General features: G+C 37.6%; 2 protein-coding genes across 2 annotated transcripts in view; one reads left to right on the top strand and one right to left on the bottom strand.

The window, feature by feature from the left end:
• The window catches only part of LOC134841434 (uncharacterized), a 325189-nt gene that overhangs the window by 243382 nt on the left and 67765 nt on the right, over window positions 1-14042 (top strand). The window lies entirely within an intron of this gene.
• Window positions 8270-11854, bottom strand: LOC134842181 (uncharacterized). The gene is made up of 3 exons (XM_063858398.1): window positions 10731-11854; window positions 9839-10260; window positions 8270-8971 (listed from the first exon to the last, which is right to left on the bottom strand). Exons 1-3 carry the CDS (start codon window positions 11792-11794, stop codon window positions 8559-8561), a joined length of 1899 nt encoding a protein of 632 aa, XP_063714468.1. The 5' UTR covers window positions 11795-11854; the 3' UTR covers window positions 8270-8558.

The raw sequence follows: 14042 nt of genomic DNA, 5'->3' as shown, positions 1-14042 counted from the left end.
TCTACCAAAGTAACATCGAAATTGCACCTCAGTCCTGAAGACTGCAAAAACTAGTTAAACGATTGAAAATCACATCAAACAAAGGCACAACCAGAAAATTGGTAAATTTTCAAGTTTTTCCAGAATCCGCACACCAAGCCGAACTTAAAAGATACCAAGGTCATTTAAAACTAGATGACAAATTTCCTTGAAAAAGTACAACTAACACGTGATTTAAAAAATGACACTACCTTGCAAAAACGACCAAGGAAATTGCGTTCCTACTACACGCACACAAGCAACAATCGTTTGGTTTCCCGACGATATAAAAATACAGACCCCAAGGTATTTCACCAATAAATATTTCTAGTTTTGTAAAGCTAAAAAACGAACTTCGTGCATTTCTAGGATGGCTCTAATACGTCTTAGAAAGATTGACTATATTATACGCAAAGTTTAATTTTCTCGGATTTCTTTTCTCTCTTAAAAAGAATCTACAATACATGCGCTATACACACACAAGTAAACAGACAAGCAAGCGTAGCACGCATACTTTTTGCAGGATTTTTGGGAATATTCTCAACTTCAATCAATAAAATTCTTCTAGACGCTCAAATAAAAGAAAATAATACCAAACTATCAACAGCACCAAACACGTATGACGAATCACGAAACGATCCAAATACAACACAGTTAGCACTAAAATTGCAAAACCTCAACCATAACTACCCTCTTTCATTAGTACCACGAAGTTTCAGGAAAATTGCCCTAACAGATCTCATAATTATTACATCTGGACACTGAAGATTGTCAGGACAAAATCAAACGTTTAACAATAGTTCTAAAAAAAGAAAACCTTCAATTTTTATTTTTTCAAGTTACAACTTGAACACCATCTAGGTACTGTACAGCTTGACAACAAATTTCGGTATCGTGGCGCACGCTAGATTATCATACACATGTATATTCTAAGGATACTCACACTCCAAAATCTTCTTTTTTTGTTTTTTCCGAACCATATTACAATCCTTCCCCCCGAACAGGACCTCAGGGCTTACTAGTTACACACTTTGATTGTGAAGAAAACGAACAAAAGACACTACATAAGTATGCAATAAATCAAGTCACACAATGTGAATCCGAACCACAAGCTATAGAAATTACAAACATTATAGCTACGCTCTACTCAAAAGCGCGAGCTACAACACTAATAGGATATGAATTCTCAGCGACCTTTTCCGAAAAGAAAGTACATTGTTCCCAAGTCTCAAACTGAAACAAAAACAGACTAGATTATGAATCTTTCTACCAAAGTAACATCGAAATTGCACCTCAGTCCTGAAGACTGCAAAAACGAAGTTAAACGATTGAAAATCACAATCAAACAAAAGCACAACCATAAAATTGGTAAATTTTCAAGTTTTCCAGAATCCGCACACCAAGCCGAACTTAAAAGATACCAAGGTCATATAAAACTAGATGACAAATTTCCTTGAAAAAGTACAACTAACACGTGATTTAAAAAATGACACTACCTTGCAAAAACGACCAAGGAAATTGCGCTTCTACTACACGCACACAAGCAACAATCTTTTGGTTCCCCGACGATATAAAAATACAGACCCCAAGATATTTCACCAATAAATATTTTTAGTTTTGTAAAGCTAAAAAACGAACTTCGTGCATTTCTAGGATGGCTCTAATACGTCTTAGAAAGATTGACTATATTATACGCAATGTTTATTTTTCTCGAATTTCTTTTCTCTCTCTTAAAAGGAATCTACAATACATGCGCTATACACACACAAGTAAACAGACAAGCAAGCGTAGCACGCATACTTTTTGCAGGATTTTTTGGAATATTCTCAACATCAATCAATAAAATTCTTCTAGACGCTCAAATAAAAGAAAATAATACCAAACTATCAACAGCACCAAACACGTATGACGAATCACGAAACGATCCAAATACAACACTGATAGCACCAAAATTGCAAAACCTCAACCATAACTACCCTCTTTCATTAGTACCACGAAGTTTCAGGAAAATTGCCCTAACAGATCTCATAACTTCAAGATCAATTTATCCACAAAGCCCAATTCAACACATAGTAACCCAACAACCCAAAATGGAAGACAATTACGAACTAAATATAGAACAACCACATACCACTAATTTTTCGATCTCAGAACAACCATCTTCTTAGCCCACGATGAGCCGCCAAGTTGGATCCCTCCATCGATCAATTTCCCACCCAGCCAACCTCCAGAACAATCTTCCCATCATCCCACTTTTTGCTTTCCGCCCACCTCAGTCACCACATCATAACACTTCATCCAGCATGGAATCAGATACTAATTCCAACACCACAGTATATAACGCTATCTCCAAATTCAACAACTCCGATATCGAAACACGTGACGAATTTGATAACTCTGAACACAGTCCATCTACGTTTTCCCAACCTCCCTTTCAACCCATCCATTCCCAAGTCAAAATTAAACACTCTTCCCCTCCTTCTCCTAATTCATTTGTTACAGCCACATATTCCCCTTTAACAAGTGAGCCATCCGATAACAACGACCAAGATAACACATAAATATCATATGAACTTAATAACTTCATAACACTACAACAACAAGTACAACACACTCAAACACTAACCATTCACCAACTCTCACGATCTATAACATCATCCAACCCATCAACCCCAACCCCCTCTTCAAATTATACACCTTCCCAAAACCAGACTTCCTCATCAACCCCATCTTCTAGTACCAACCGCGCTTATAGAACCCTTAAAAGAAAATTCCCAAATTCCCCATTCCCATCTTACCCAGGAACATCCACCACATTTGTCAATCATCCACTTCATACTAATACCAAAGAATTCCTCCAAATCTGTCTACCTTTTTCCCTCAATATACGTACTTCCATTCAGACCCCAATGATGAAAAATCCAATTATGTCCGAACATGTTTTACACCCTACACTTACATGGACATCTTATTACCAATTTACTAATCCACTATATATACCACCACTATATAACTACCCTTATGATAATGAAGTATGAAGCACCCAACTCTATCGTTTAACAACAGCACTAACCTTAAAACAGTTTACGCAATCCGGCTACAGACAATCGCTAATTTTTTTCTCAGCACCTAAGGCTAATGATTATTCTATAGATTATTACGATCATAACATCATTCGACCTAATGAAGACCTCTTTCTAAATTACGACCCAATCGCTAACCCCCAACTAAGTGAAAAACTTTTCATCAAAACCCCATACACCTTCACTCTCAACATCTTAAATAAAAAGTATGACAACGTTATCTCAGGAGCACTACGAAATATTCATGCTTATGATTCATACTTTAACAAATCTAACCACTTTTCACTAACCTTTCTTTTCCTCACACCCAAAGAACGTGATTTGGACTGTCACACGAAGTGATGTTTTAACTAAACAAACACATACATACACTTACTACAAATTCATTCAACACCATTACACCCTCAATACACCAGCACGACAACCTCACCACCGATATCAATACTGATCTAAATACACATCAGCATTTTTCTCAGCTTCTCCTATTGTATTAAAGACACTAACTTACAAGGCACCCTCTGAAATTATGATGCCATCACCCAGATGTATATCTTTTGTCCCCTAACCAAACTCCTAAATGTAGACGAATCCCGCCCACTAATTATCCCTCACAAATTCCTCCAGCCCGTTGAAGTCCCAAACCTAGAATTTATATATAACACTCGCTATAGTTACAAATTGTTGAATCTTTTTCAAAACACACCGTATGAACAATCACCTAACACTGAAGAGCACAACATCATTAAAGCCTTCGAATTGCTTTGGACACTTCTGCAAACTAAACACATCATTCGTTTGCTAGCTAAACTACTAACCTCATCTGATATTATCCACGATGTTTTTCCCCATGGTTTCTTCACCGACAATTAGGTAATATGAACTCAAAATTTCACTAATAAATTCAAACAACACTAAGCATTTTTATTCAAGGTTTTCCTTTTTTCTTGATAGGCACAATCATCAATCATCTACAAAACAAAAAGAAAAATACTTTTCATCAATTCATAAATTTCTATTAACCTATCTAACAATTGAAGCAATAAAACTCTCCCGTACAAAGCAGTAAATTAATATATAAGTTCTTTCCCCAAAGCAGTAAATATTCATGCAATTGAAAATAATTTAATAATTTCAACCTTCAAATCAAGCAGTAAACTTCATAATTTTCGAGTAGTAAATTAATACAATTTGTTCATAAATTGCAAATAGCAATACCAACATTTTTACAGACGCTTCTTTGTATACTCTCGTCCATAAATTCAATCCAAAATCGCATTGGTCGCCCACAAAAAATTGTTTAAAATAATGAATTTAAGTTTCAACTTTCACTGATTAACACGTTTCAAATTTTCCTTTAACCCGGTCGGAAAGGAATTATATAATAATCCAAACTAACCAAAACCACAACCTAACAGTATGAGGAAGAAAGGAAAAACCCACGGTACCCAAACTGGATTAAGACCAGCTTAGAACTAGATAAATTATTCTTTTAAATACTATTTTTAAGTCCGAACACAAAAAAACAAAACACCAAAAAGTCGAAAGACAAACCCAAAACAAACAAATTGATTTTAGAGAAAAAGACAAAACTAAGAAAACAAAAGAAAGCACTAATGATAAAAAATAGCATGAAATGTTGAACCAAAACAGGACCCTCCAAAAAGAGAGCACGAAATTATACCCCCACTTCTGGTCTAACCCACCAGAAGAGGATGTCCTGAGCTTGCTCTATAGCCGGCCTCATCCACCGTGCTACATCCACGCTTTGATTTATATATGTAAATAATACAATGCAATATATACATAAAATACAGCCCAAAGACGAGCATCAAGGAACTTGACAACCCAATCACACTCCAACTACGGAATGGCAAAACCCACCTGACATGCTGCCTACAATCACTACACTCAATGGTTTTGAAGTACGAATTGGCATCTCAGGAAAGGAAACCCATTGTAAACAGAACAATGACCATCTCGATGTTCAAGTATACGTACAGATCCAAGTCACCAGGCACTGCATCCAAAGACGAACTACATGCGGTTCCCAGACGAGATTGAGAATAACAATGTTCCTATCTACCAGATCAACACCCATCGCAACTGATCAGAATCATGATACGATCTCCCGAAACGATCGTGATGACAACTTTTCTTCCAAACAAGAAAAAAAAAGAATATGCTCGCAACCTCTAAAGAAAAACACCACCATCTATCCTCCACTACAATAAAGAACATCGGAAAACTAAAACTCTCTAAACACCGAATGGGTGGAACCAGATCTAAACTAGTAATTACCATTGGTTATTATTATGATATTTTATCTCTATAGAATATTAAATAGTAACCAATCATACTCCAACAAACTAACAACCTATTTTTTTGGAAAGTGTTGAAACTACTTGTAGTTTCAACACCAGAACAATTTGAATTAAACTTAGAATACAGTTCTTTTCATTCTGGAAATATCTCGCGTAAACCGGTGTACACTAGATCTATTGAGACTAGGAGATATAAGAGTAAGATTAAGATCGGTATTAGACTAAGAAGTTGCACGAATCTATCCGGCCGAAAATAAGATAGCGTGACTCAATGTGTAACAGCTACCTTATTCCTCCCTTAAAAGGCAATATTTTTTAAATTTCTTCAATATGTACAGAGTATTATTAGAAGCAATATAACTTCAATATTTTAGATCGGTTAACGTTATTTTAGATGGGTTCACGTTTGCTGTCGAAGAAAAAAATTGCCGTGAAGTCATTTAAGTCCAACTGATTAATTTCTGAACAGGCACAGAAGTAAGGAAATTTAAAAAAACGTTTTTAACGTAATGTGTAATATCTTTTCTCAACTGTGTGGTCGTGTTCATTAATTCAATTGTTCGTGTTAATATCAATTTTCTCATACAAAATGCCTTTTCATTAATTGCACAATGATCCAAAAAATTGTATCATCAGCCTGTTACCTTTCTTAAAACGCGTTAAACGAATTTTCATCAAAGAGAAATTCAATCGTTTACTAAAGTAAAAAAATACAGCCAAACAAATATTTGCAGAAGATTAACTTACATCATCACTAACCAGTTACCCAGTTGCTGACAAGCTCAAAAACAAGCTAATCCACAGAATTTTTTCCCGCTGGTACCCAGTGTTACCTAGTTTAACTAGCATTACCTAATCTCGTTTTGAAGCCTTTTTGAACCCTCCCAGCCAGGGGCGGATTTAGGGGGTAGGGATTTAACCCCCTGCCAACCCTAAAATTTTTCTACAGGCGCCTTTAGCGCCAATATATACTTATTTTGAGGGGGAGCGCGCGCCAAAAAAAACGCGTTTTTTTGTCTAAATTTTCCAAAAACTGCCCAAAAACGGCTTTTTTGACCTGTTTTTTCAAAAATTGCCTGCGGCGCAAAAAAATTGGCCAAAACAGGGTCTTTTTACTGCTTTGGGAGAGCTCGGAAAATCAATCTGATCGACCTAAAAAAAAAGGGCGTCAAAATTTTCGAAAATCCGCCCCCCCCCCCCCCCCCCCCTCGAGAAAGACCTAGATCCGCCCATGCTCCCAGGACTCAAAAAAAGGACTAGAGCTGAATTTCGTTTCAATTTCTTTTTTTATTTTACAAATTTTTTGATAAAAGTACTTGTTATATCATCCAGGGGCGGATTTAGGGGGGGGGGGGGGGGGGGGGGGGGCGGACGCCCCCCCCCCCCCCCCCCTCAGGGATTCGACCCCCTGCCGACCCAAAGGGTCCCCCCTTTGATACTTTTTCAAAAATCCATTTTTGGCCGACCGATCCTAAAATTTTTCTAAAGCCGCCTTTGGCGCCAATATATACTAACATTTTGGGAGGGAGCGCGCGCCAAAAAAACGCAATTTTTTTGTCAAAATTTTTCAAAAAGTGCCCAAAAACGGCTTTTTTGACTGTTTTTTCCAAAAAATTGCCTGCGGCGCAGAAAATTTTGCCAAAATAGGGGCAAATCAGTGCTTTGGGAGAGCTCAAAAAATCTATTTGGTCGACCTAAAAAAAAAAAAGGTCGTCAAAATTTTCGATTTTTTTTATTGAAAATCCGCCCCGCCCTCGAGAAAATCCTAGATCCGCCCCTGATATCATTCTTTCCCAGCATGATTACCCACAAAACCTGTTCAAGTAATTATTTAGCGGAAATAGTAAAAATGCTTTCCTTGTACTAACTCCCTAATACTTCCTTAAAAGGCGGTAAACTTTTTTTTTGTTGTTAAATGTTTCAAACTCTTATCAAAAGCAAATTGGATTTCGAATTTTACTGCAATCAACTACTGCAACCAAACATCGCTTGTTTCATTAAGTTGCTCACTGCGCCAGGCTTACAAAAGTCTCTCTGCTGAGTCTGATGCAGCTGTTGTACACTAATGAGGGCTAGCAAAAACACATAATATATGTCAAACCGGAGTTCGTCTTTGCTTCTGATATTCTTTCAACAAAAAATTCCATTAGGAAATTGTTTTGAAAACCATTTTTTTAAGATTGAAACCCTCAGCTATTATATTTTAGTCCTTGTGCTTTATATAAACATTTGCAGCTCGTGAACTGTAATGCGTGAGCTGCATTTTTTTTGAGCGTGTGCAAAATATAATTATCCTTGCTTTCTTGATGTGCCACGCTTTTTTTTAAATTAAGGATTCTGATTGCAAATTGCGTTTTCATTTTATTGTTCTAGCAGGATTTATTCCAATGAAAAATCTCCATACGTCGCCGCGTTTCACGCATAACAGCGGTCCTGGTTTTTCAAACGTTTGCCGCAATATATTAGCATCAGTTTATCTCCTAGAAAATCAATAGATAAAGGTCCGTTGCTTTTTCAGAAGCCGTTTATGTTCCATTTTCTCCATCTCGCTAAGAGATTTTAAAAAACCAATAAAACTCTTTATACTTCTTATATCATCCTTTCCCAGCTTCAGTACACACAAAAACTGTTCAAGTAATTATATAGCAATATAGAAAAAGGCTGCGGCTCAAGAAGCGCATTAGGAAGTTAAGGGAATTCTTTCGGAACGCTGGAACCTTGAGGAAATTTAACAACTTTTTCAACGTGTGATGAGAGAAAAAGCGACTTCGTAACGTTTTTATTTAAGAAAATTAATTATTAAAAAATAATAAATTAATTAATTGTTTGAAAAACTATTATGCGACAATTAGTCTCTTTTTAAAACCTGGCACTATCTTTGTCCTCGCCTGCGAGCTATTGTCGCTTGCGATGGATGGTCGTCTCCCGCAAAAAAAAACAAGTATGCATTGTTTGTTCAAACTATTTCACCACGTTAGACACCTATGAACTGAACCTCTACTAGCGTTGAGTCTATAGACAATTATCAGTTTAAAAATCCACCAATCCAACCAAGTATCAAATTCATTTTTGTGAGTTTAGTTCCTATCATTTGTCAAATCTGCTCATCGGGTCATCAAATCTGTTCAACAAGTTCTCAAATCTCTTCAATTCGCAACCTGTATTTGAACTCCCTGTTTACTTTTTTCACTTCGTCTATGAGAGATTTCGGTCCGCATGCACAAACTAAACCAGGTCCTTTCGGAGGGGGTGGATCATAACCATCAAGCCCAGGGAAGAACTTATTCAAATCGCATCTTCCAGGTTTGATTTTTGCTAACATTTTCCCCACGTCCGATCTATCTCTTGAGAAAGTTTCGATTTCGCGAAGATCTTTTTCGTTTTTCCCAGTGTAGAACAAATGGAGTTTTTCTACCGCAAACTCTGTCATCAATATTTTCGCGAACAGTTTGCAGAATTCCCGAATTAAGCCCAACTCGCGAGCAGAATAAACGAAATACAAATTTTTCATGGTTGTGGTGACAATACCGTTTCTGTCTGGAAGATCACCTATGGCATTATCAAATGGCTTTTAGTAACCTAAAAAGTCTAAAATCAGTTCGAAATTGTTGCCTAAGTTGTCATGGAGTTTGTTTTAAAGAGAGATATAAAGAGACTGTTTTTGTGGTTTCCATTCCCCATTGCTTATCAGAGCTAATAAATGACCAAATAACTGACCAAACCATTTGCGTAGTTCGATCGCATTCAGTTTTTCACCTTTCTTTTTTTTATATAAAACTAGTTTCTACATTATTAGGCACCAATGTCTACTCATTTTAAGGCAAAAAGCGCTCGCCGCAAAAGCGCAAATTTTCTTGTTAAAACCTTTCAAATTTTTCAAAAGTTCGTGTAATTGAAACATTTTCTGAAAAATTGCATGTGTAGAAGTTTTTCACAGAATACGGTCTTAGACACGGGGTGGGGGGGGTTGCTAAACGATTTTCTAAAGGGCGATGGATCTACGATTTTTTAGGCCGACCAAATCGATTTTCCTAGCTCTTACAGTCCAAAAGACGTCGTTTGACACTTTTGAGAAAATTTCATAAAATTGCGTTTTTCCGTTTTGCGTTTTTCCGTTTCGTCGATTCCCTGGCAAGGCGCGTCTGCAATCACTTGTGTTCAGCGCCAATCTTGGGTTTTTGAGATACATAGATTTTCAGAAAATCCGTTACTGGACAGCCGAATTAGTTAAAGTCAAATTGGTCGATCTAAAATAGTCAACGACTTTTTCCTGAAAACCTATCCATTGCAAAAATCCTACGTGGTCGCTGGTAACAAGTGATTATGTAGAACTGGACGATATAATTTTCATCACCCAGTGCATCATCTAGCACTACACATCTTTTATTTCAACCAGTTTATATCATATAAACCTACTGATCACGGCAGCGACACTTAGAAGCATCCCCATTCCGGACCCGCCAGCAATGAGCAAAATCTTCCCCCAACTGCCCCGCAAATCTTGGGCTGTGTAAAATGCCGATCGATACGGACCCCATGATCGCAACGCAAACTCCAATTGCGGACTGGGCTCATTGCTTAAATGATTAGTTTTAACAGCAGGGTCACAGTTTACTCCTGAACTCCCTTCGAACACTTCCACGTTGCCATCAGTGTTTGCCTGTGAGTGTTGCCAGAAAGGGTCGTTGGGGTTTTGAAGGCATCTGCCGTGGGTGTCCATGCCAATTGAGGCACCAATGTTGTAGTTGGACGCTTCCCTCCCCACCTGCGCTTCTTCGTAGCCCAGATTTACAATTCCAGCAGCAGAGGTCTTCGGTTTTTTCTGAAATTGCTTTCCCCTGTAACAAACCAGTCCCACAGTCTCAAAACTTCTTTCATGAATCCTTCAAATTTTATAATTCAACGATGGATTAGGAAATATTAGATTGGCCAGAAAAATGAATCAACGAGGGAAAATGCCTGCATCACTTATGTTCTTAACAGATAACCGTTGTAGTCAGCTTTTGATTTAGCGCTACATTTATTTTGCTTTTTGGTTTTATTCTTGTGTGGGTCTCCTCCAGCAGCAAGAATATGGACGGTGGCCTCACATCTGCAAATCATCATTGATATGTAACGCAGAACAAAAACAATGGCTTTTACCAAAAACCCCTCTAAGCTAGCTCAATCAATTTTCGGTGTTATTTTTTTGAGGTAGAGGGGCTATTTATGGGAAAATTTGAAATGACTGACATGATCAAGTGTCCCCGTCTCCTGTCGTAAAAATTATTAGTTTTGCTTATGTTCGTAGTCTGATAAACCATAATACCTTTCCTTGAGCCACAGGGACCACGAGTTCTTGTTTGCCTTGTTTGTATTGATGACAAAGCCAACGTTCCATACATGCTGGCAGTACGATTGGGCATTCTGGAAGGCTGTATATGGATGTGCTCTCTGGAAAATAGGTGTGCAAAGGTGACATTTATGGAATCGATGGAGGAGCCAGAAGTTATCAGCGCATCCTTGCTGCTTCCATTCCAGTCCTTCTAGTCTACCCAGTAAAATATACGTACTCTCACTGCATTCAATTATTCTGTGAACTGAAAATCTGTTCACTCTGTAGAAGAAAGTCGCAAAAATTCTATCTAATGAGTATAAAATAATAAATGGAAAATTGAATCTCCAGCATAATGGGTGTGAGTTTTTGCGGACCATATCGACCATGAAAGCGAACCCCACGAAAGCATGCATGGACATAGCAATCGAATAGCTCTTCCTTAACATCCAGTTCGACCGACTCAAAGGTAGCATAAAACAGAAAATTAAAATAATCAAAACAAGTCTGAAAATCTCGTCCCAGGTAAGAAAAACGTTTTCATAAGTCACGTACTTCTGAAAAGTTTTCACGAAAGGATCCCACCAATTCGACCAATCAAAACCGTCGAACTTAAGTTCCATGGGAATTGTATCTGTGACAGTCGGCAACAAAAGAACGATCACATGTAAAACGGCCGGTACTGCAATCAGCCAAACTCCCGTGAATCTGTGAGCCAACCAATTCGTGTATCTCACGTTCATCTCATATCTGCAAGGGACAAATTCTTCTAGAACATTCGGTATCACCCACATGGCAGTGAAGAAGCTGATGTTCAATGCGACTAATAAAACTCTGGCGCTGATCAGCCACACCCAAGATGTGAAGCAGACCCCGCTGAATTGAGGATCCGGTAGTTCAGAACGTGATCCGCGTCGCATGATCACATCACCATCAATGAGTTGGATCCATACGCGATCGCCAACTGCCAAAAGCAGTGATATCGTCGAAACTGCAATTAAGTAATTTTGGTAGCTGAACAAACGATTGAAAGTTATAGTAGGTCTAATATTAAACATGGTTGATCTTCCAATTTATACAGATTTGGGAGCAGATCAATGAATTTGAATGAACAATCAAAGGAAGGTGATGACCAAAATATTACCAAAATTCCGCATAAAAAAATCAACTGAGTGACGGTTAACACCAAACTGTAGACAACATTTGCGACCTTGAGCTACTTAATCTGTCCCATACGGCGCTTTTCAGTTTAATTAGATTTTTTATAGCTTTTAACATATTTGTCGGACACTGTCTGAAAATTTTGAAACAATTCCTGACCTTGAGACTGAAATAGCGTTGAAAATGCAACTGAGTTTTAACAATTGCTTTTGAACTGTCAAAAGAGCAAACCAAAATGATTGCATTTTTTATGAAGTCCGTTTTTTAAATATAACTTCAAGCCCTCAGCTTAAAAAGAAAATTTAATTCAGCTACCCGACATGCAATTTTTCTACAGAAAAGAGCGTATAAAACGCCGACAAAAAGGCTTCGAGAAACTTCAGAGAACTACTTCTAATTAGTTTCACCTTGAAGGTTAGAATTAAAGTTAATGCCAAATTGTTAGCAATGTGCTTTTCGGGGGGTCTAGGACAACAAGCCGACCGGACTTCAAGCCGACGGGACTTCAAGCCGAAATTTAAACATTACAAGCACCTAAAAACGCTAAATTTTTATCATTAAAAAGTTTATTTTGAAAAAAAAAACAGGCAAGTTTAGATCATCATAAGCGTTCTTCATGACAATGCACCACTTAAGAGTGGCATCAGAAAGTTAGATCAGCCGGATTTTGAAATGCATAAATTATACACATGAAAAACCCCTTGAACAATGTTTTAATTTTTTATATTCCTAAACATCAATTAGAGGCTCAAAAATAACCAAAAAAGCCAATAACTTGTTAAGCAAGCTGATGAAATTGAGAAATTCTTCAAAACAGTTTTCAAATTAATCATATTTCATAATCTTTCGACGAAATGTTCGGCTTCAAGTCCCTTATTTTACGATTCGGCTTCAAGTCCCGTCGGCTTGATGTCCGGCACCCGCTTTTCGGTCAACGAATCTGAACGAAGTTAATCACTCAAAACTGCTCATTTCGGCGTTGGATTTTAGTTTCCTATCAACTTCCACGCGTAAAAATTGTTTACAAAAAACTAATTAAACTAAAATGCCATAACTTTTGACCGATTAAACTGCTCAAGGTCAACAGTTTTGCCAACAATTTAGCATTAACTATATTTCTTGTCCGATAAATAAATTCTTGTCGATCCGATAACTAAACTTGTCCGACAAATTTGTCCGATAGAAAAATCTTGTCCGTCAAATTTGTGAAAAGCTATATAACACGGCGGATCTACTTAACAATCCCCCTCCTCCTTTTAAGAAAGGGGGTGCAATTGTTAAGTAGATTAAAATAACGCATTTTCGACCAATCAGAATGCAGTAAAACTATAATTCTCAATAGAAAGCTCAGTGCTAATTTACTGCTTTTATGATTAGGGGTGGCATTTTTTAAGTAGATACCAAAGGGAGGGCGATTGTTAAGTAGATCCAACACGGCTTTTTGTGCCGAACTCAGTGAAAAAATGATCACCGCCCCTTAATGAGCCGTTCAGGAAATGAAAATGGTTTGAGATTGCAACTCAAAGAAATGCCGAAAATTTGGCATTCACAATGAACTTAACAATCTGTTGAGAGTTGCGATTAAATTCGGATATGTTTAATTGAATGAAAAGTTTTGAGTGACTTTTTTCAGCAAATTTTCCAATCAAAAGTTTAATTTGAGCAACAGAATTTGTGTCTCAAAGTCGAGTAAAAATTCAATTTTGCATGCCTTTTTTCCAATTATTTCTGTCTGTCCGAACTTGAATAATAATAAAGTTCAAGCAGTTTGAGCCAAAACAATGCAAACGGAACTGCGCATCAAATGACCTCCGTACCCTTGTTTTAAGGTTATATACTTTGTTAGTTTGTATTAGTTTGATGCTTAGTTCGAATATTGTCTTGGTTTAGGAAATTTATCCCGATATGAGGGCTGATTCAAATCTTTTGATACCTCCTTTTCCGGCGACGAAACCATAATTTCAGGACTAGATGTACTAACTTCAGGAGGCTCCATAGGACGAGTAGACGAGGAAGAAACAGCGCGATGTAAGGTCCCCGGTTGAGGCGAAACGAACGACTCGACTGGTTGATGAGTAGAATCAGTTTTGCGCGAGTGAGTAGCATGAGTGGAGGAATGGGGCGTCGACGTCGAGGCAAACTGAC

This window comes from Symsagittifera roscoffensis, chromosome 3, assembly GCF_963678635.1.
Source record: "Symsagittifera roscoffensis chromosome 3, txSymRosc1.1, whole genome shotgun sequence".
In the NCBI taxonomy this organism is placed as follows: Eukaryota; Metazoa; Xenacoelomorpha; order Acoela; family Convolutidae; genus Symsagittifera; species Symsagittifera roscoffensis.
Note: the sequence above shows the minus strand (reverse complement) of the source record. Positions and strands in the feature narration are given on the sequence as shown.

Excerpts from the sequence above, each read along its gene's own strand:
- LOC134842181 (XM_063858398.1), bottom strand. The coding sequence starts at position 11,794 with ATGTTTAATATTAGACCTACTATAACTTTCAATCGTTTGTTCAGCTAC. Across the intron at positions 10,261-10,730 it reads TCCCTGTGGCTCAAGGAAAG|GGGAAAGCAATTTCAGAAAA; the intron begins GTATTATGGTTT and ends GGTTTGTTACAG. Across the intron at positions 8,972-9,838 it reads AAGTGTCGCTGCCGTGATCA|GTGATCTTCCAGACAGAAAC; the intron begins GTAGGTTTATAT and ends ATAATGCCATAG.